Source organism: Melanaphis sacchari, unplaced genomic scaffold, assembly GCF_002803265.2.
Source record: "Melanaphis sacchari strain LSU unplaced genomic scaffold, SCAv2.0 Contig44_pilon_pilon, whole genome shotgun sequence".
NCBI lineage: Eukaryota > Metazoa > Arthropoda > Insecta > Hemiptera > Aphididae > Melanaphis > Melanaphis sacchari.
Window position 1 is genome coordinate 2,336,565 of NW_020271295.1, and position 25,203 is coordinate 2,361,767.

At 22.6% G+C, this 25,203-nt stretch overlaps 1 protein-coding gene across 2 annotated transcripts in view; it reads right to left on the bottom strand.

Moving 5' to 3' along the window:
* LOC112598000 (glutamate-gated chloride channel alpha-like) overlaps positions 1 to 4,728 on the bottom strand; it is a 40,774-nt gene extending 36,046 nt beyond the window's left edge. The window contains exons 1-4 of one of the 2 annotated variants that reach the window (XM_025344292.1): positions 4,678 to 4,723; positions 4,489 to 4,584; positions 2,813 to 2,901; positions 120 to 184 (exon numbers count right to left, since the gene is read on the bottom strand). In XM_025344292.1, the coding sequence (XP_025200077.1) occupies positions 120 to 184; positions 2,813 to 2,901; positions 4,489 to 4,584; positions 4,678 to 4,679 (252 nt within the window). In that variant the 5' untranslated portion in view covers positions 4,680 to 4,723. Of the gene's footprint in view, positions 1 to 119; positions 185 to 2,812; positions 2,902 to 4,488; positions 4,585 to 4,677 lie in introns of both variants that reach the window. The other variant, XM_025344291.1, reaches the window with a different exon arrangement.
* Positions 4,729 to 25,203: the final 20,475 nt, after the last annotated feature.

A 25,203-nucleotide genomic window follows, 5' to 3' on the forward strand; every position in this document is an offset into this window, starting at 1 on the left:
AAATACATAATAAAAAATAACATTAATCATATGATATAGCATTGAAATTTTAATTGCTTAATATATGTCTAAATTGTGTATTTAATTAGTATTAAAAATCAAAATAATTAATAATTTACCAAACTTGATTCATCGGGGGACGACAATGTAAATAGCACTACGCTAACATTGACTATTGAAGGACCTGTAAACAATATATAACACATAATAATAAATTACTCTTAAATATTTAACATATATTTATTTGATAGATAATGTACTTTAGAATTAGTACTTTAACTAAATACTTATCTAATAATATTGTTTTACATTATATTAATTATAAAGTTTAAACACTGATTTACTAACGATTAATATGTACTAAAATCATACAACGAAATTTAATAGGGACTATCGTTTGGACACAATAATAAAGATTTTAAATTGTATAATAAAATATGACAAATCAAAACGAATATTATTAATTACATTTAGTAGTATTTTCTATTATTTATCAACGATCATATTTATATTTTTGTTTTCTAATTGAAATACGCATACCTGTATAATAAACAAAATATCATTAATTTTAATAGATTACAAGGCACCCAAACTATTTTTAATCGAAAGCCATATAAAAAGAATAAAGCTTTTAATAAGCTAAAATTACAAAGTAAGGCCGCCTTAAACTATACCCAACTAAATTACTAATACTTTAAAAGATAAATTAAAATGAATAATTTTAAACTAAATGATAGCAAGTGACATTATAAATTTAAGTGGTAAATCATGTATAAAGCTACTACAACTTAACAATTAAATAATTATATTTGGTAGAGCATTTTCAGTTAATCGTCTCATTTACAGCTTTAAGTAAAAGTACTATACTTCTATACATTATCTAGTAAATATATCTCATAAAATAAAAATAAAAGATATAATATATATTATACAATGATTATTTAATTTTGTTCATATTTCCAATAAGGCCATAGTAACGTACTAGTATCTAATTCCTAGTTACCTAGTGTTTGCAAAGAAATAAATCACGTATTTATTTAATGTAGGCTATTTAGTAGACAGATTAACAATAAATATTAGTTGACATTTTACTATATAATTTTTAAACGTATTATTTCTCAGAATAAATTAAATCTTGTATACACAATAAAAAATAGAGACCACCACTGGACTACATTAGTCAAATAGTTAGGGATATGGAGTGTAGACCTTATCTTATTAAGGAAAGCTGAGAAATGTCAGAAGCAAATAATTACTGTCAACCAGCCTTAGGGTTGTTAACAAAAAAAAAAAAAAAAAAAAATACACAATAAGACGTATTTATACAAAACTTTCATAGAGTTAGATGATTAAGAGGTAATCTAGTAATCCATTAGTGACCATTAGATAGGAATAACCTATAAAGGATTTATAGTTAGAGAAAACTACATAAATCAATATAACATTATGATATCATATTTTTTTGAGTTACTTTCATTAGTGTAGGTATAATATGTTATTTTCATAATTAAAATTGAAAATTGTATAAAAATATTAGTTATTTAATGTCAAGATATTTATTGAAGAATAATTTAGAGATTAAGGATAAAGCACTTATATTTTTGAATGCTTGAATCTTTTTCAACTGTCAAATTTTAGCCCAACTCCATAGTTATGTAGAACTCGTTAATATTAGCTCTAGAAGCATCTGATAATTTTAAGTTTATTGTTAAAACTAGGTAAATTTGTTTTAACAAAAAAATCATTTTTAATTTATGAGAGCTATTGTTAAAAATTAATCTTTTAAAAACTTTTATAACGTGAAAATAAAATGTATGCTTATATAATGTTAATATGGTAAAATATAATGTTTATACATTATACTCATTATGAAATCCATATTGTATAGGTACTCGTATTTTCTAAAATCATCAATAACCAAGTTAATTTAGAAATCTAATTAATAATAGTTAATCGTATAATGTTTGAATTAATCGTACGATAAAATAATATTGTATCGGTAATAATAATTTAATAGTTTAGTCTATTATTGTGTTCATTATGTGTGTAAATTATTATGGTGATCAGTTTTATATATTTTTATATAAGTGTAAAAAATAGTCAGTCGAGGAAAACATTTGTATTTTTAATTTGAGCGGTATACAATTTTTAGCACAACTACACATGTCAACAATAATATTTGATAAATATAGGTATAAATAGGTGTACTTAATCTGTTATCCACCTCAATTATTGATAATATAATACTATTAATATTACTCCATATTTCATAATTCTATTACGATTTACTGTTCATTGCACATATAGTATGATGTAACTTAATCATCTCTTTACATTTGACTGGTTATATAAATTCGTTAAAAGATACCTATACAGAACTTGTATGCGTATAATATAATATTTATAAATAAGCTATGCGTATGACTAAAGTTTTTGATAGTTGATATAATTTCTATAGAGTGAAAATACACACCTATTTAAATTATTAAATTCGTAATCATAATTAACTTTTTATGCAATTAAAAGTATCAAGCATAACAGTATTGTTTAATACATTTCTATACTTTAATTTGAGTTTTAGAAAATGGATTAAAAATAGTTTTTCTAACTAAATAACAAATTTCAAAATTATATTAAAATTGATTGTAACCGAATTTATAATACACAATCTATTCATAACTAACCAATTTTTTACCTCAAAAATAATTATAATTGAACTAATTCTATTAGATTATTAAGTATCTTTTGTGTATTTTTACTCATTTCAAAGCTAAAAACATAAAAAAAATATAATAACTTATAATTTACTTACCATAAGACGGAGGCAATAATCGCTTATCATAAATGTCAGAATTCAATAGATGATCAAGTATATGCTTGTCCGATTTTCCATTTTCAAATCTAAATAAAAATTTAAACTTTAATCAGTTTATTTATGTTTAAAACTTTTTAATCAATTCTTGAATCATTAAATAGGTAGCACTTAAAAGATAAGATAATATCCAAAATGTATTCAATAGTACATTATAAAAAAAAAAAAAAAAAAATGAGGTAGCTGCAGTAGCCGTTATTAGTAGCCCGCTGCCCAAGCGGCAAACTCGGTATCATATCACGAACGACACTGGTTGATTGCAATTTACAAAGCTGGCTATCATAAAAGTACATGTTATCACCATAAATATTATGAGAAAATAATATTATTCAATTTTTTCTCAATAACTGAGTAAGGTATATTACATTATAATCATTATATGTAATCATTATATTATTTTAAAATGTCATAGAATACTAGAAGTATAGCTTTAATAACAGTAGTTTGGTACACTTTTAACTTTTAATAAATTAAATCAAAACAATATTTTAACTACACTTCTAACAATACATTAAATTATATAACTATATTTATTTACTATTGACATGTAAATCTGTATATATAAACGAAACTGACCTGAGTAACTGATTCATAATCAACGCAGAGTTGATTAGAGCTATCGATTTGAAATTTTGAAGATAGATTAATATTATAATTTTATCATGGACTAAGAAAACAATTTTCAAATTTTTGATTTTCAAGGGTTGAAATCGACAAAAAAAAAAAATTCCATGTAAATGTTATAACACTTATAACTATATACACGAGTAAGAGCTTATAAGCCGTGAGTTTTTAGCATACATGTTTAGGCTCTTTTTCACATGGGCAATTTTATGAGATATGCTTCATAGTCAGTACACTCACAATTTTAATCATTTTTGCACTAAATGGGAATACATCATATGTAGTTTATAAAGAAATTTTATAATAACATTTTTGTCATAAATTATTATTTTTATCATTTACCAATTAAAATGTCGATCAAAGATACATCGGGTAACTTGAGAGTCAATTCATATAGTAATCATATGGAAATCATTGCTAATAAAGTACTCTCTTTCAATTCTAGAAATAATCCTCCTTTTCTAATAATTCGTTAAAAAAAATGAATTCACTAATTTATAGTCTGAAGTATAATATATCTGTAATGATGTGCAATCAAATTAAAAATTATCGATTTTTATTTTGCGTTAAAACATAAATTTGCAATTTGCGTTAAAACATGTATTTGTAATTTAAATATTTAATTTATAATTCTCATTTCGTAATATTATGTAATTTTTGATTCACTTATATTTTAAATTTAAAAGTAATTTTTGCAATTTCTTTATTTTTTGTACTCTTACCCTTTGAAGTGGTGTTTAGTTATTAAATAGACCAATAAATATATTTGATTATTCTTAAAAAAAAAAAAAAAAATGTTAATAATAAAGTTTTTTTGGTTTAAATACCTTACTATGATATATATATAATTTAAAATATATTAAAAATTAATTTTTGGAACTTCAAATTTTTGTCATTTATCAAAAAATTATTCAATATCATATCTATTAATAAAATATTGATCATTGATTTAAATTAAATCATTAAATATTAATAACTAGGTAATAACTTACTTAAATGGTACTTCTTTTGATTGCAGTGATTCTGAGTATTTCAATATTGTTACGTATAGTATAGATACATACAAGATTTTGGAAAAGTTCATCGTCCTAAGAGAATAAGTAAAAAATTACATTTATTTATAGATAAATTGTGTAAAATACTTGGTTAATAGTTAAGTTTTTGGTATAACGAATATTTACATTACATTATTATGATATGCGTAAAATACTTCGTTTTTATAGACCAACCACATTTATATACTATATTAATTATTAATATATAATATTATATATAAAGACACACATTAAAATTATCAGTTATTGATAAATTATTAAATATATAAATTGCTCAAAATTCTTTGAAACAGCTAGAGCTTTTATCAAGTGTGTTATCTATTACCACATGTGAAATATTAATAATAAATCAGAACACTTATGATATTACTGTATCATTATGGTCGTAGAATAAAAATATTTTCTTTAAATCAATGGCAGCTAAACATTTGAAAGTAGCATTTATAGGTACACAAATTAGCACATGATTAATATTTGACCGATTTCAATCTAAATCAGCCAATTTGATTACTATTAATTGATATAATAATTCACACTAGCCTCTGTATGTCTATAATATTTGTTTGGTTATATTTTTTTTTTTTACTTTATTCAATCATTAAACTGTACGGCGATTATTATTGAATAATCTAATAGGAACACGATCAATAGATTATTCACATGACTTTATTATCCGTATTAAATTACAAAGAAATATCAGTACGTCATATTTAAAAAAAAATTAATTTCCATTATAAAAGTAATATTATGGTTAAAAGACATATCAATGCTCGTTAACATTAAGAATTATAACTATTTACAAATAATTATTTAAAAATGTCTAATGATATATCATATTACCATTTATTATATTTTATATTTTATGACTTACTTTTAATAATAATTATTAATAATCCTACTAATTATGACTAATTATTCGATAAAAAGTACAAAAATTTAGTATGTATCCACTAAACGACTAAAGTATTGTTTTTTTTCTTTAAATCTACCTAAAACCGCTTATTAGTTCAAACTTTAATTACTGTAATTCATCATTAAAATATTAAAATATACAATTTCATCCAAATATTAACTTAATATATCCATAAAAAATTATTGTGATTGTATATTTTTAAAATTTTTTATTTTTAATATAAACTGTTTAAGAGGAACATTGTGAAAATATTTTAAACTTAAGCGATATAAATTGAAGATTTTAAAATTGTTTAGTATACAAATACTTAGATTTTATAAATTTTTCTGATTTTGATAAATTTTAATTTTATAAAAATTTAAATTTCAAATGTGTATAAAAAAAAATTTTAACTATGTACATTTAAAATTTTTTTATATAGATGTAAGAAAAATATACGTGTAACCTTAGATCAATTGCTTATGCAATTTGACCCAGGAAATTAATGTTTATCGTCATTAGACAAATGATTAAAAATAATAAGTAAATAGATATTTTGAGTGTGATTATCTAATGTCGTAAAAATTAAAATTTTAAATTTTCATAAAAATTATTTTGACTTTCCCATAAACTTTTTACTTTTATTATAAGTTGGAAAACTAATAAGAAATCGTATATTACATTTTTTATTTGTATACATTATATATATATATATTAAAAAATTATTTTTATGAATAATAAACTACAAAGCAATCTGTAAATTTTCGATATTTTGACGAATTTAATCAAAATTTTACTTTTAAATAATTACCTATTTTATCGTAATCTTAATTTTTTTAATTGGTAAATCAAAAATGTTTTAGTCACCTCATTTTAAATATTCAATCATTATTATATATCGATATATATATATATATAGAAAAAAATTAAAAACTTCAAATATTTAAAAATAAATCAAAAATAGTCAAAATATTTTTAAAATTTTAATTTGTGTAGGGTAACAATTCTTTTATGATAATTTCAAGTATCAAAGGTTGTGTATTTAAGTTGCACCAAAAAAAAAAATCGATTTTGTTAAAAACAGGTTTTGTGTAAAATCCTTGTTTCTTTAATTTTTATGTATTTTTTTCCCCTAATTATTTTAAAAAATACAGTAAATTTCAAAATTGTAATTGTTATCATTTTAAAGTATAAACAAGATCCAATTTTCTACTAGAAGTTACTCTCAAAAATGAAATCCAAAGCATTTTTCTGCATACTTGTTGTGTGTAGTCACAAAAAACAAAAATCATTTTAAAATCAAAAACCGACATAACAAGCGTATACAGAGTGTTATTTTAACAATTATTACTAATTATTTCGAAAATATAAAGATCTTTAAACATTTTTGTTTATTATATACTTATCTATTTATTAAGCAAAACTATTCTGATTTCAAATTAAACATTTATGCCATTATGAAAAAAAAAAATATAAAGATGAAATATATTTTAACAAAAAAATTTTAATTTTTCATGATTCACTCGATGTGAAAAAAATATTTTTAAAAACGTTGGTTAATTTTACATAATATGATGTGTTTACTTTAAAAAAAAAATCCACACTGTATAATCATAATCATATTTAAGTAATCGAGTAATAGTTATTTTAAATATGCCAGATATTATAATATAAATATACAATAATGTAATATTGATAAAGGCTGATATCTTATTGGTTTAATTTCCATTTGCCAGTTGACCCAGTTTTTTACTTGAACAATACACAAATTATTATATGGGTATTTGTTGTTTCACTATATCTTTATATCACAATAGTTCATTGATTCAAAAAATATCGTCCTTTTTGTTTAAGAATGAAGCAGTGTAGGAAGTGTATAATGCATTCAGAATAAGTAAAGTTCATATTATGATGTATACAGAAAGAAAAAGAGTCCTTTGAAATCGACCACAATTTTTATGCTTTCGTTCCTCATTATACTCACCAAAAGTCAGTAAATACTATACTGGTAGCTGTACTCTAGAATTTTTACACTGATGCACAATAAAAAACTTTTGATGGGCTTATTTTTTCATTTTTTTTTTTTTTTTTTTGTCGTTAATAACCGTCACTCTTCACATATGAATGAAAATGTGTACATTTTTATCCATAGTGATTCATATATATATCACATATGTAATAATATCGTTCAAAGAACAGCGGTTAAGGTTGAACAATATATTTTTTTTATAAACTTAGAATACTTAGAATAAACTATATAATACCTACACTATACAACCACTGTAATCACATTTACAATATTGTAATAAAATATACGGTCTACGAGGGTCGTAACATCTCCTTATTTCAATGAACCTAAGGGTTTCATAGTTGACTGCGATCAGTTAAATAGTTGTTTATTATAAATTGAGTAAGATTTGATAATTAATTTCTAAAATTTAAATATATTTTTTATATATATATATATAAGTAGTAACATACAGTATATATAATTTAGCACAATTAATATAATATATGAGTTAGGAATTTAGTTGTATAATAATTAAGGAGTCACACATTAGTAAAATTTAGCTTTAAGTAAATTTAATTTAATTAATTAGAAAATAAGATGTCTACACCACCTTCGTTTAAGTCTGCAATGAGAATTTCCTGGGAATGCAGGAATGAATACCACTTTTATTGATAGATTATTGTGGTTTTTTAATTCAGAAAAAAATACTTTGTTAAAAACTGCTGCTTCTTCTTCAACTATTTTAGTCCTTGGGTTTTGGTGGAATATCTAGTTAGAAAATGTAGGGCGGAGAATTATAATCTGGCGAGGTGTGAAATATTCAATTATCATAATAACATTAAAAATATAACATAAGAGTACTATGGTCTTTTAGGTAAACAATTAGCAACATTAGTCATTATAAGATCAAATTCTAAATATTTATTACATATATAATTTTAAATTATATATTTTGCTTCTTTAGGAATAAATTATTTTTTAGAAATAATCATAGGGAAGAATTTGTCTAAATAATTTTTAACTTCGTTGACGTGTTGTGAGATCAAGATTTCCTCATGAGGTTTAAATTCTTCTGCTTTATTAAGACCAGATATGGCTGGAGTATTGTGATCCTTCATTAGTAAAGATGAAACAGTTTTAAACTTAAATAGCTGCTTAGTTTCTATCCAAAAGCTGCCGTCACTATGGAAAGAAAGCGTAGTTTATACTCAAAAGAGCTTACCTTTTATTTTGCATGAAACTTTTTTGGAGATTTAGTGAGTTTATAATAAGCTGATTTATGTTATTAAAGTCTAGATCATTGATATTTATCTATTATAGCTCACCGCTTTTTTACTTTAAGACTATGAATTTTCTCGGACATAATTGTATAATTAATATTAGACTAATGGGTCTTGCCAGACTTGATTACAGACTAAACAGCTGATTGTACCAATATGGTAAAATTATTACCACATTGTAAATATTAAAGTTTATATATATATATATATTAAAGTTTGACTTAAACTAAACTTTAAGATTAATTTTTTGATTTAGGATGTTTTAGAATTCAAGCCGATCAGTGGAGGAAAAAAAATAGTCTTGATGGTTCTCTAATTACCATAGTAGTGAGTGATCAGGAATTAAATTTAAAATAATATAAGTTGAGCAGTCTAGACTGTTTGGTATTTTTATGATAAATATATCTAATATATTTGATTTATCTTAGATAAAAATGGCAAATAAGTAGAGGTAGGTAATGAGAGTAACTTAAAATTATTGGTATCATGAAAAAAAATTATAAGAACAGTACCATGAAGGTTATTTGATTGACAACCCCAAAATTATGCTTAGCATTAAAGTCGTCACAAGTGATAAAATCATTTTTATGATCACATATTTAATCTTGTTTGTAATGTCTAGTTGGTTTTGAGTCATCAAAAATAAAAAAATTTAAATACGTTTTTAATATGTGATTTGGAAAAATTGAAAACAAATAGTTTAATAATATAAGTATTACCTCAATACCCGTTTTTCACAATTTTTTTGTTTTATTACAAAAATAAAAATTGAGGTTTCATAAATTTACTGTACCGTTATTGTTGCACTAGTTTAAAAATATCAAAAATAAACAGATACTGTTTTGAAATGTTTGGATTCTAAGATTCTCAATTTATAAAAATAAGTAACATTATTTAAGAGAAAATTAAAATCATCCCTGCAGTACCTCAACTTAAATGTATACTATGTATTTTTTTCATGTTCATTTACTCAAGCTAAGTATTTGAATACTATCAGATGTTACTATTTGCAGATGATCTAAAATTAAATTAAAATAAGACTTATATGATTTACAGTTACTATAATCAGATCTTAAGCATGCATTTTGTAAATCAATATAAAATAAATGGTTTCAAATGAAATCTTTTGAAATTCTAATACATAATGTTTAATAGAAAATAATATTCATTAGATTTTGTGTATTATGTACATAAGTACATTGTAAATTGATAATGAAAATCATTAACAACGTGTTACCAAATCTGAGATCTATTATACTATGCTCAAATAATTATTTTCATGGAAAATATTTCAAAATTAGAGGAATGTTGACGACACACTCATGAAAACATAAGTGTCTATAATTACTATAAATATACATAATTTGTATCTTAGAAGAAAAATATTGTATTAATTGAAATATTAAATATTTAAATGCATTTGTTATCTTTTAACTATAATTTGTTGATTTCTGGCCCAGAAATACTTATTATTGATAGTTATCATTTGCACAATTAATATTCTCATATTTTTAATATCTACCATTTTAAGGTATTTATTATATCATTTGTATTTATTAATACTTATCAGTTACTTTTATTTTTATGATATGTAAATGGTTATTTTTCATGGATGTTGGCAAAGATTTTGTAGTATGAATTTATTTTACTCGATATCAATACGAGCAGCATATTATTTTTTATTTTATTTTTTGTCAATAAACATAGGTATTGAAAAAACACTTATTTCCGTTATCAAGTTTTATTTTTATATATTTTTAATGCAATATTTATTTTAGTTGTTATGTTTAATATAGAGGTTATTATATTTTTTCGAAATAAAACAAACGAAATTAAACCTTAACTAACACATTCGTGTAATATAAAGTACACTTATATATATATATATATACAAGATTTATATTATAAATGAAACGCTATATCAATATTAAATTAGTTGTATTTAGTTTTTCGAATATATATAAATTTAAAAATGTATAATAAACTTGTTTTGGTTAAATCATTAAATTAATTGTTACTGTTATGATTTTTACAAGACTATTAACACGCATTTATAATTACTTGTAAACATTTTAATGATAATGCTAATTTTAATTTTAATCATTATAATTTTTAAATAAACATATAATTTAAAAACAAATCATTAAATTGCATATATTATACATTCACATGAATGCATTATCAGTTTATATTAGAGAGTTCCAGGTCAAAATATCTCCACAAAAATTTTCTCGAAAAAATATCTCCTATTTAAAATATTTCTAGAATAATAACTACTTATCACAATATTACACTGACACATTGACCAATTTGTATTATCTGATATATTTTTCATGCATGCTATTGCAAACCACGATAAACGACTTTATCGATGTAACGGCTGTACCGATACGATAGAATAATAAAGGGAATGGAACAATCTTTGTCAGGTGAACCATGTCCGAAAAAAAGAAAAAAGTACAATGATTCCGATGAACGATTGTTTAAAATGATAAATCAATATAACGAGATCACATCTATAAAATATTTAAGGGGAATCGCCCATTATCTTAAATTTTAATTTTGACATATCTTATTGATTGGATTTTATATTTATTTATTTAATTTTTGTGCATTATTGTATATGGTCGATTATAATATAAGTTATTTTGTATTTGTATTATTTTAAAATATATATATATTGTTATGATTAATTTAACATATTTTTAAATATGTTTTTAATTAGAGATATTTTTAACAGGAGGTATTTTGTGTTAGAGATATTTAAAATTGGAGATATTTTTGACTAGAGATATTTTGTATCAGAGATATTTTGTCGGAGTTATTTTGACCGGTTACCATATTTTGGGCCTGCTTAATGCTCATCAATACCCATATAAATAACACAGTTTAACCAAGATTATTTCATAACTTATAACTCTAAATGATTTTAATATTTTTTACTATAAATTACAACCCATATAAGTCATAGATTGTCCAAATTGGAATAGCTAGACAAATGTTTTTGATTATGTAGAATACGATTACAAATTACATTTAATACTATACAAATCCGAAATATTATATTATTTGAAGTATTCCTACAATATATTATACAGTATTTAATATAACTTGTACGTAAATGGTTATAACGATATCTGAGTACTAAAGTGTTTTTTTTTATTTTACTTTGAAACACGTTACACAGAACATAGAAAGAGAATGAAACAATATACAACATTTCTATTAGACAGTAGAGGATTGCGGTTTTGAAACATTTTAATAAAATCGTCAATAGATTTTGTACGTCTGAAGATATATATGTTTAATACAATAACTACACTTTCAATATAAAATAAAAGTGTATACCTAGCCGGATCTAGAAGCCATTCAAAAAAACGGCGTGAATATAATATTATGCTTCTAATGCTCATTTTATCCTTTGAGTCAATGCCCAAACGACTGTTTTCATTGAAATTGTTTCCCAAACGTTAAAAAATGCATTAAATATTGTACCGTTAAACATGCATGTGTTCACTATGTTTGTATATATTCCATTTTCAGCAAAGCATGGTTTGGATAAAAGAGAACTCGGTGAAAAATAAGTATAAAAACTCTTTGTATTCACTGTTCACGTTATAATGAACTTTTAAAATATTTTATACACGACGTATATACTGATATATGTACTCATATTCAATATACTTGGAACTATATACAAGGTTTAACTGTTTTCGAAATTGTTACTGATTCATCTTTTTGTTTTATTCATTTATTTTTTGTTAGTAAAAAAATCCAAAAAAAAGTTTTAAAAAAACTGAGCAAAATTAATTGGTTTTTAACTGTCATTATAAAATGTTCATGGTTCTATTGTTATATTAAGTAGACTTTGATATTATTGTACATCAATATACATTATCTTAATACATATATTATTTTTTTATGAGTAATTATTATTAAGCGCACTCTAAAGTTTATGACTACTTGCTAAACATTTAATTATTTCAAATGGTAATTTATTGCTAATTTAATTGAATATATGATATCCGGCAATAATAATATACCTTATTGAAATAATTGTATGTTAAGACTTTTATATAATGTGTATTCAATAATTTATGAATATTTTTTATTCAAGTTATAATGTATCTTAATTAATTATAATCTGTCCCTCAAAACCTTAAAATTTTTGGGAATATGAAAGCATAATTTATAAATATTTATTTATGAAGGTTAATTGATTTTTTATTATTATCATTATTATTATTGTGTACGGTTGCCAACATTTTTAGTTCGGACTTTTTTTTTGAAACTTGAATACAAATACTTCATTATCATGCCCTGTAAAAAAAATCTCCAGTTAACAGTTCAATAAGCACAGTGTATTATCTACTGCCTAGTAGTGTCTCATTAACTTAGTACTTAAAATACCAAACACTACGTAAAGAAAACCAGTCACGAAGAATATAATATAGTAAACATGTTTCTATTGAATGTATAATTAAAATAAACATAATATAATTTATTATATTTTTATTAATCCTTACACACATACTTTCAGTTATCGATTTATGGTAACTACAAAGTTAATTTTAAATAACTGTTATTTATTTAATATTTTGTTGGTGTGTACATTTTTATTTGATGAATCTCATTTTTAATAATGATATTGACTATCACAATTTAACGAGTGTAGAGTGTGTATTATATAAAAATATACAATTTGAATAACATAGATATGTAATAGTTTTTATCAATGTTATTACTAATTATACATTCATTATTAATTATAAATACACAAAATTTATTCTGTTTGATCAACGATGATAAATTTAGCATAGAATTTTTTTTTATCATTATTCAATTAAATTATAATTACGATATCCATTGCACTCTTATTAGATTTACTATACATTTTATAACTAAAAATAAATATTAAAAAAATTCTTCATATTTCTAGTTATTATAATCAAAATAATAAATGCGCGGGAGTAAAACAAATATTTGTAATGTTGAAGAGCAACCGAATAACTCATAATGAGCATTGTTAAGTAGGTAGGTATGTTCAAGAACTGGTAAAAAATGTCAAAACAAATTACTACTTGAAAAATATACTCCTAATAGTTTTCTTTGTTAAAGAAAAATAAATGAAAACAAAAAAGTCCATAACAAAAGTACAAAAACATGTGTCGGAATCTAAAGAAAAAAATTAAAATATCTGGTACAGTTTTATTTTTTAAATTATGCAAACATTTTTGATGTGCAAATACAGTATTAAATAAATCGCTTTTTTAGTATATTCTAAGTGGAGTGAGAATACTTTATTGGTTTTACAACTATATTGTGTTTTTTTCTAATTATCATCAAGTCTAAAAATATCCAAATCAAGTTTCATGCTTATACATTATACGTATAGGTACAGGTTTTAAAATTTAACATAATTTGAATTCAAGCTTTTTTTTTTTTAATTTTCTAGCAATTAAAAAGTCCACTTGTAAAACTGTAAAAAAAAAAAATCAGTTAACTATACAATAAATTTGAATTTGATTATAACAAAGCCGAAATTAATAATTTAATAATGTTATAATAATTTAAGCAACCTATTCACTATAGAAATATTAAAAAATTATTGAAAACTTTTAAACTTAATATAACACCTTAAATGTCAAAAACTTGATATTATTGTAATATGTTTTTAGTTAGATTTGTTTACACAATTTTTAATTTTTTTGTTTTTGAAAATTACCATTACGGCTATTAGTTAGCGTAAAATACTATTTTAAACAACGCCAATAACTTCATAGTTAATAAGGAACATTATTATCATCGAACTATATCATAATATAAAAAAAAATAGTAAGCATAAAATGTTATTAAAAAAAAAAAATAGCACTGTAAGCATAAAATACTATTTTTTTAACATTATTTAATTGTACCCAGTTCAATGGCCTACCCCTCCACCTATTTCATTTTTTTTTGTATTTATTAATTTTATCTTCTGGTAGATCTGCCGATTACAGTGACTTCAATCAACTCTGAATAATTATATTAGATCTGAATTTTTTTATTAGATAACATATCATAATTAATAATCCATTAAAAACGGTCGTCAGTTTAAAATAATCTGTCTCTTCCGTCACATATATCTACACATACATAATATACTTAAGATATATTATATAATATTATTAATTATTGTATCATAAAGTTACAATATTTAGGTGATAATTCCTAATAAAATATTTATTTTTATAATTAATACGAAAGTGTTCTGAAGGATAATACATATTCTCTGTAAGTAGATGAATTTTATATCAATAATCTTCTATATCGTGTATATGTGTATATGTGTTATAATATTTGATAATTATAAGGAAAGTTATATACAAAGTTTAATTTAATCTTGTACTCACAGTCGTATCACAATGTTATATGTTAAGTATATTATTAATACAAAGTATGAATCAATCTAAATTCTAAATTAAAAAATATAATCTAAAATTTGAAATAACATAATTAAAAAAAAAAAAAAAAAACTATTTTAATAACAATTATAATTATATTATTAATCACATTATATAGTTTTATGGATGTTCAAATGAAAAATTTAAGGATATGAATTATTTATACACATAAGATATAAATAGTGCAAACAAATATGTATAATATTAAATTACAATTACTGATATATCTCCATTCTACACGTTATTTTTATATTAATTGTATTTATTTAAAATTATAGTACAGAGATATTTTAAGCTGTTCTAAAAAACAGTCATTACATTTTTTTTTTTTTTTTTTAGTGTTCTAACCATTATATACTTATGATACTTATATACTTTATTCAATATTTGCAAATTATAATGCTACTTACAAATTAAAATTATATTTAAAAAAATATTGAAATTTTTTTTTTTATCATATACTTTATTACAACGAGTTTATTCTAATTATAATTATAGTTTCCACGTTTCACCATAGAATATACAACAAAAGGTATTATTTGTATAAGAATATCTGGTTTTTAAAATCTCGTATTCTAGATATTAGTATTAAATATACCAACGATAATAAAACATAATAAATAAGCATAGTTTTGTTATTTATACTAATTGATCTTAATTATTACTCACTTAATAATTTATATAATCGTAAATCATAGTATATATTTTATGTATAAATTCACATAATGACTTATAGCCCAAGTATTTAACTTAGATTATTTATTAATTTTTTTTTTTTTTTTGATTATTAATATCCTCGAAAAAAAAAACTTACAAAATCCCTTTTAATTAAATTATACAATTATTTAATGAAATTTAGTTATAGGGATAAAACAATTTACATGTTTTTTACTGCAAAATACAGACATAACAATTGTAAATAATATGAAATTCGTTGAATTTTTAATTATTTAATAATTAAATATTCATATACCTAGTATAGATGTTTGAATTCCGGTAACCCAAAAATGAAAAACCAAACTTAATAGCCAACGAAGAGAAATGCAGATAATTAAATTTATTTAATACTACTTTGCTTTATTTATTGTATGTGTATACCTTATTATTTAAGCATAAATGTATCAATATACGATAAAGCAACCAAATTTTTCGCACTGTATTCGTTATAAGCTTATTACTAATTTACTTATTTCTAAATTAAGAACTTTTTTTCACAATCGGAATCAGATTATGTATTTATAAATTTATGTGTTAAAATTAAAATTAATATTCAAAAATGTTACTATCTTCATAATTTAAAAAAAAATCTATTACTGTCATTATTTATAATATTATCATAAATTTATTAAGTACATTAAACATTATATTGTAATTTCTTATTATTGTAAAATCACATAATAATATGCAATGTTCTCTTTTCTCCTTTATCTTGGTGACGTTGTACCTATATTTTTAAATTTTGCAAAACCAATATTATTATACCTATTTTAATTCATAACATTGTCATTATTTATTACTAACGATTTTTTCACACACGAGTATATATTCTATAATTTATTACTATTAATTCAATATTGTACTCATGAACTTCTATTTCCACTCAGCCAATGGCTTGGAAGTGACCAAATTTTATTGCTTTAATTACATTATAAAATGTAAGATTATAGTTAGTTAGGTATGTAAGTTATAAATAATTCACTTTAGTTTAGTCTCATTTAAAAATAAACTAAACAACAGTATCAGAGACATTTAACATAAATAAAAAAAAAAAAAAAAAAAAAAAAAAAAAAAAAATAGGAACATAGAAAACCAATATTTTAATGAATTATCTCTTTCAAACAAACTTATAAATGTAAAAATTAACAATAAAAAAATGGAAATATTCATTTGATTTTAAAATAATATATGAAGTAATAATTATTGGAATAAGAAAAGCCACACTTATCTAATTCAATCCTATTATATTAATCAAGGACCTTAAATAAGAAGTACATAAATAAAACTGTACATATTCCAACAGATAGTGATCGAGTGCTCTAAATACATATAGACGTGGAACACTTTCAACAATCCATCTTCACTAAGACAAGCGCTCTATAATGAAAAAAATACTGAAGCTATTTATACATTTTTTCCGAAACAAACTTAAGTAAAAATTCTCATGATTTTAAATTAAAGTTTAGATGTTATAACTTGTTTTAAATTTAAAAACAATTAGGTTAATAATTAACGATTTCTGAGGTTTAACAAATAATAATAAAAGTAAACTGTTAATAATTCAAAATATAATTATTCAATCATTGCCATTTTTTGTTCACTATATGAATTGTCCTTATAGGATTTTTGAATTTCGATTGAACAGTTATTGACTTAAATTGACTATAAATTAAACATTGTATGTAATGTAGAAAATTACAGGTTAAAATATAGGTAGACATATAGCAGTGTTTTGAGCATATGAGCTGTTGACGAAAAAAAGAGATACCAGCAATCAGATATTATTCAGCAGAAATATAATATGTGTACGTCAGTAAATTATTTATGCTATCAAAGTTTTGATCACCTTAGTTTTTAGGTAAGCAGCAAATAATTATTATTCGATTAATAGTATGTTGTTCTCGTACAATATTTTTGTGAAAAGTGCCGAAATAAAAAATAAATTAGTTGTGTGTAGTAAATGTTTAGGTATGTATCGTTTAGCCATGATATAAGCAAACAACAATGAGCTACCACTGTTTGTTTGTGGCTGGTGTTATAATTTTTTTTTGTTAAATACTACGCTTATAATATCATCAAAATAATTCTCCTCAAAAAATGTATACTGAGAGCCATGTACAAAATTTACATGAAAACCACATTTTGGGTTTCAAAATAGAATTATTTAACTCAATATGCATACTAAGGAAGGATAATAGTCAAATATAGTTAATTTAATGAAACATGTACTATAAATTATTAGGGTTTAAAAATAATAGTAATTAATAAACATAATATACTTAAATTTATAATTTGTAAGAATCATCATCTTATGATAAGTATTATTCTAGTAAATAAATTCTACATCTTTTTATATTTTTTGAACAATCATCATTAATTATTATCACCCTAAATAGCTTGTAGAAATAAAAATTAAATGACTCATCAACTTGGAAATAAATAAAAATCGCTTAAAAAAAATCTAACAAATTTCAATTTTTAATAGGTATACTAATTTTTAAAATAAATAATAGTCTACTGTAAAAAAAGAGTTAAAAGTATCATTATACAAGTAACGATATATTAAATTTATGAGAGATTTTATATTTAATGAAAAAAAATATTATTGTCTATATTACTTATTTCTACCTCAGTGGTTCTCAATTTTTTTTCTGCCACGGTGCTTTTTTGTAATCAGCAGTTTCTCGTGGAGCCCCAAGAAATATTTAATGTTAAGTTGTATTTACCTATGTACGAAATATATACGAGAGTAAATATAATTAAATATTTATTAATAAAGAAAACAATAGCATTAAAAAATTAGGTAAATTATTATTTATTGTTTATTATTATTGTTTGAATACATCGTTATATGTACATATTACCTAACGTGATCGATTTGCATATTTTTTATGACTAAACTTGTAAATGTCCGGTGTCACAAAAGTCAATTGAAGACGAATATCATGTTCTACGTCTAAGCATGATCGATATATGATTTTTTTTACCTGTGTACTTCAAAAATGCAGTTTTTTTAGATATGTTATATTCTCTAATGAGATTTTAATCTTGTTTGAATACGTATAGGTGAATCGTCACATTTGAATCGACAGAATCTTATTTATATATATATATATTTGTTTAAAATAATGAAAAATTATTACATTTTTATGGTAAAATGAAAGGGGCCCTTGAGAAATCACAGTTTGGGAATCACTGATCTAGCTTATATACAATCGCAAACATGCAAACAACTATAGAACATTAAAATTACGTAAAAAACATTGGAGGGGTGATCGGCATATATCCACCCACGTATTTGCCATTGACTATGCACTCATATTTTTGGTCGTAGGTACGGAATACAATTTAATTTTTCATGTTTTTATTCTTTAAAGGTGGTATTGAAAAGCTTCGCACACCCCTCATCATCGCTAATCAATATAGAAATTGCATTCTTTGGTATATAATTGTTTAATTTAATTTAAGGGTACTAACCACAACGTAATGGCAATGAATATTAATAAATAATATATGAGTAGATAGTGAAAGGAAATAAAGTGATGATACCGATATAATGTTTGTCCACTTTGGCTCAAATCCAATGATTATAAATCATAATCATGATAATATACAGTGTATGTACACACAAATATAGTTCGTTTATATGTTGATTTTATGTAAAAAATTAGCGAACTTGCCGGCAACTGTTGCAATATTATTATTATTATATAATATACAAATGTTATCGTTTTCACATAATCACACAAAACAGTATACTGCATACGCTTGTAGTGGTGTCATTCTTTCATTTTACTTTTTTGTATGACATTACATTATTATTATATAGCAGTGTGTTATAAAATAGTTTAGAAAACGACGTGCTCGACTATACTATTCAATTTTACGATGGCTGTGCCGTATAAATGCCATTATGTTCTGTCAAAACTGTTTGAATTTCATTATTTTGCATATGCGATTTTCGCGACGAGAATTTCTATTTCTATTTCAATTTTTTTTTTTTTTTAAATCGAGTTCTTAATTATGTATATCCTCACTATATGTATGATTTATTAATTGATTTTTACACTATCATCTACGCTGGATAATAAATCCTAAATTGTTTTTAAAAAAAAGTGTATTTAGGTATATGAGTATATGACAATAGAAATAATATGAGTTATGACCAAACAAAGAATAATCATATTATATTAAGAAAATATTTTTACTTTATTTAAAATAAAAAATGTAACTCTAGTTTCGTCTGGGCAATAAAATGAATTGTTAGCTCGTATTCAGGTGCTACAGCTTAATAATATTTCACCAATGATATATCGCTTTTGAGATAGAAACTGATGTCCATGCTCCGTTATAGATCATAAGAGATTTGTACAGCATTTTTTCTAGTTTCTTATTTTGATCTAAATGATAAGAGTTTAAATTTAATGATTTGGCTTTGATTTAAATTGTTTTATTTGTGTCAATTTTTAGTATCTGGTATTACTGGAAACTCCTATTCAAACATACAATAAATACAAATATAAATAATAATAAAATAAAATTATTTATATAAATTACGAGATAAATAACTTGCTTTTTAACATTTTATTATTTTTAAACTTTGAAAATTTGTATCAAATATCGTCTGATTAGGTTATCTTATGTTTTCATCCACTATTCTCTGATAACATGAAAAGTATTATTAAAATACAGTTGTTGTATTGTTAGTTATTAGTATATTATTTTTTTTTTACGATGTAATACTAATTTTATTTAAGATTTAAAAAAAAAATTGCAATTTCAAAGGTTTTAAAATACAAATTATTTAGAACTATTAGATAGAATTTTGATTAGGTATATAGATATTTAGTAATCTAATACTAATTTAAAATAATATCCACCGATTCATGTTAATACGAGTATATTGGCTAAATTTTATGGATATTACTAATTCTTTGAAATAAACATTCACACACATAAACATAAATTTATAATATTAATATTAATGGCATATTGGTTATTACAATAATATGCTTATTCCTTTAAAAATCATTGAAAAAAGTTTTTACCGTACACGGAAAACATCATACAAAGGTTTATTTTAGTAATTACAAAGTACTAAAATTATTTACAATAAATTAACCAGTCATTTAAAATTCTTAAGTTAAAAATAATATTTAATTTTTTTTTGATTATTTCGCAATAAATTTAAAATGTTACAAAATGGACACATGATTTAATAGCATATTAATTATTTTAATATCTAGAAATAATTGTTAACTATTTTAATTATATTATATTATGTGTAGTCAATACAATACGTAAGTACCTAAATTTAATGTTGATTATCTAAAAGTATATTTTATGATGTTGATATAAGTATAGGTAGTATAGATATAGTTATAATATTATATTGAATGTTTTATTTTTAGTCAATATTTATGAGTTAATGCATATTAAGGTTTACCTACGCTGTAATCGTAAATATCATCTTACTCTATGATTTTACAACCTTGTGTTAAGCTATTAAATTAGATGGATATGCTTAATGTTTTATTTTGTAATTTCACGATAGCTTAATTATTTTATAAATAAGATGAAAAAAAATCCGGTGAGGTGCATTATATACTGATTGCATATTTAACTATCCTATTGGTCTACAATATATGTTTAGACATGAAAAACTATTTTAAGTTATGAGTATTAAAAACTCATCTTATTATCAAAATATAAGTTCACAATTTTTTCAAAACTTTTTTTTTAAATACTAACATACACGAATTAATATTCTTGTTAAATTAATGTTTAAGAAGTCAACATTAAACGGAAATATACTTTCGCTGTTCTAAAAAATAAAAATTATCTATATCAAAAGCCCTGTTACTCTAAACAAAATTTAAAAATTTATAATACGAGTATATTCTATTAAAATGTAACCCATATTTATCTTTCTTCCTAAACCATATTCAAAAAATAAGTATGAATTAAGAATTTTTTTTATTTTTATTTTTTTTTATTATTGCTATTATTTCTTTCATATTAGTTTGTTCAAGTAAAAAAGTTAGACACAAATAATTAAATTAAATAGTTGACATATGAGTAGTTCACGGCTAAAAGGGAATACTTTATTAAATTTAAGTCATTTTCATTTTATTGAGTTGTTTTATAAAAAATAATGTTTTTCGTAGTTTTTTTTACTAAAATATAAGTAATTAATGTATTATTTCTCATATTAAATTAACTGTGGAGAATAAAAAATCCATTTCAGTAAATATAGAAGTGAGATGTTTCTTTCGTTTCCTGAAAATTAGTTATTTTTATTTCTTTAATTATTTATGTTCGCCCACAATAAAGCATATAGTTTTATACTTTTATATAGGTCGTTTAACAAGTGTATTATTATTGACGATCACATCTTATCAATAATATATTGTTAATTGTAGTTATCATTGAACATTTTGAAAAAATTATCAAAAAAGTTATTAACTTTCTTTCATTAGAACACATTGAAAAAGATAATTTTATTGAACATACAATTTTATATGGATTTATCGACTAGAATAACGGAATAATAATTTAACTACTTAATAATTGTTACATACCTACCGCAAGACAAATTTTTTTCCAAACAAATGGCCAAATAGTATGAATATTTAATTGTTTGGGTATGCATACCCCTTATCAAACGTGCTATGTAAACAGACCTTTTTTGATAAAAAAAAGTCTGTGATAATTATTTAAAAATCGATTCAGGTTATCTATACAATATGCACGTAGCATCCGCGTGGTTACAGATATAATGATAATGTATCTACGTGGATATCCCTTATTTAATGATCCATGATTTAACAAACTTTTATTAAATTATGGAAAAAAAATTAATACCTTCTTTATGAACAACGCAATAGATTGAATAGCGTTTTTTTCTGTGAATATTTATATACGAGTGTATAAAGATTTAAACAAAATACTATGGTAAATATTGTAAACACATTAGTATTTAAAAACACCTATAATATTTTTAGTATGAAACTGAGATTAAAAAAAACTAGTTTTACGATGTTTGTTATAACCAATCAATTACTTAACTACCGATTATCATATTCATATTTAAATTAAATTAAGTGGAAAATTATACTAACTACTGATGTTATATTTACACTTGCCAATTATAAACACATATTTATATACGTACGCACACAAGTTTCATTCAACGTTGTACCTAATTTAATCAAAACTTTGATAATAGATTAATTTAATTTAATTAAATCAGTCCAGTGAATATGTCTTTATATATATATTATATATATATCCATTACAGTAAGTGTATCAACTAATAATTTTAAGTTACAATTATATTCCTATGATTATACCTTATACATCATTTTGAATTTAATAAATACTCGTATTGATAGATGGCTACCTATTATACACACTTTCTTGCCTATATTTACTTATTTCATTTTTAACTTTTCTAAAAAATAAAATTTTTATTGAAAAATGCATTTAAAAAAAATTAAAGCAATTATTACGACAACTCTAATTTTATTTCTTTATACTCTAACTAACATATCTTACATAAAGAGTAATCAAGTCGCATACACTATGATTCCACAAATGAAATACGCAAATATATATTGGAAACTCGACAAAAGAGTAATTACTTACAATTAGGATGACACAACAAAATACATGATTCATTATTTCTCGTGCAATTATCCTCCATAATAACAATAAGAAATATTAAGCAACAACGATAAATTAAGATCTAGATAAATATAACGTTAACCTTGAAAAAAACGTTTTTGAATAACTACTAAATGTATCACATATAATATATATATAATTTAAAAAATAATGAAAAATAATATTGAACTTACTATAGGTATAGGAACTTATTAAAATTTGAGAAACACATTATTAGTTATAATATTATTCTCAATACAGTATACCTATCTCATATTATATAGTAGTATTCGATTATGGGTCAATTTCAAAACCAGTTTTTATGTTTAAAAGTATGCAAGTGTTCTCACTTAGTATTTATTTGTACGTAACAGGAACTTCCAATTCATACATAATACTAGATCAAATACATAAAAACAATAATTATTTGCTTTCACATCTCATAAAATTATCCTAAGAAATTGTGTTAAAATCAAGGCTGTAACTTACTGAAATTAACTGTATTTTAATACGTATTATTCTAATGAGTTATAAAAAAAGATTTATAAGATTTATTAAATTTACTCGATCATAGTGCTAAAAATTACACGGTTAAACTGTAAAAAATTAATGTTATGTACTTACAAAGTACAATTATTTCGACGTCATTATTAAAAGTTCCAAAAATTATCTATTTTTTATGAAATAGGACGTCATCGACTATTTTTATTCGTTTCGAAATCTGATAAAAAATACTATAAATTAAATAATTTTGTTTTTAATACAATTATGTTTTTATTATTTAGGTATGACAATAAATAATAATTATAATTTTTGGCAATTTTTAAATTAATATTTAGAAAGTTTAATCGATAAAATAAAATTATAGTATGAATTAAATATAATTTTCAAAATTTTAAACTAAATATTAAACTTAATATTATTTTTTTAAGCACAGATAAATAACAGCTGTATCTTATCTAATGGATGATTGTAATTCATTATTTATTACAGTAAATTATGCGCTATGTCAATTTTTTTATTGGCTCACTGTTGTACTTCGTTCTCGTAGTGTTAAACTAGCAGGCATAAATTCGCCTTTGTGCGTCTCGTTATGCGTTTTCAATACAAAAACCACGCTACACGTTCTAAATAAGTTACTGACTCAACCGCGGGTCTCTTGGTTTCATTCGACTCATATTATCTGTAAACTATTTTGTATGGAGAATAACAAAACATCAATAAAATATATTTCCGTAATCTATGATGTATACGGCGAGATTAAATTTACTGTTTCATTGTTCAGCAACTTTCGCAGTACATAATAACCGGATCATTTTATATTCTGTTGCATAACATACAGTAACATTAAGTACAACATTATAATAATATTATGTATGTCAAAAAAATTGAACTCTTAAGAAACTTATTAAAATGTATCATGTCTACAGTGAACTCATAGTATGAGTACAATCAATCATTATTATTAAAATATTTTTATTTATTTATCAATGCTGCTCAGACCGTAATATATCATTTTAAAATAAAAACGCATAACTTTATTCATGAACCAAGCCTTTTTCCCTATCAGGGTAGAATATGCGCGCTTGCACTTTAATGAATGAATTAGAGGTTCTATTGTTGATTTTAATTTATTTTATAACT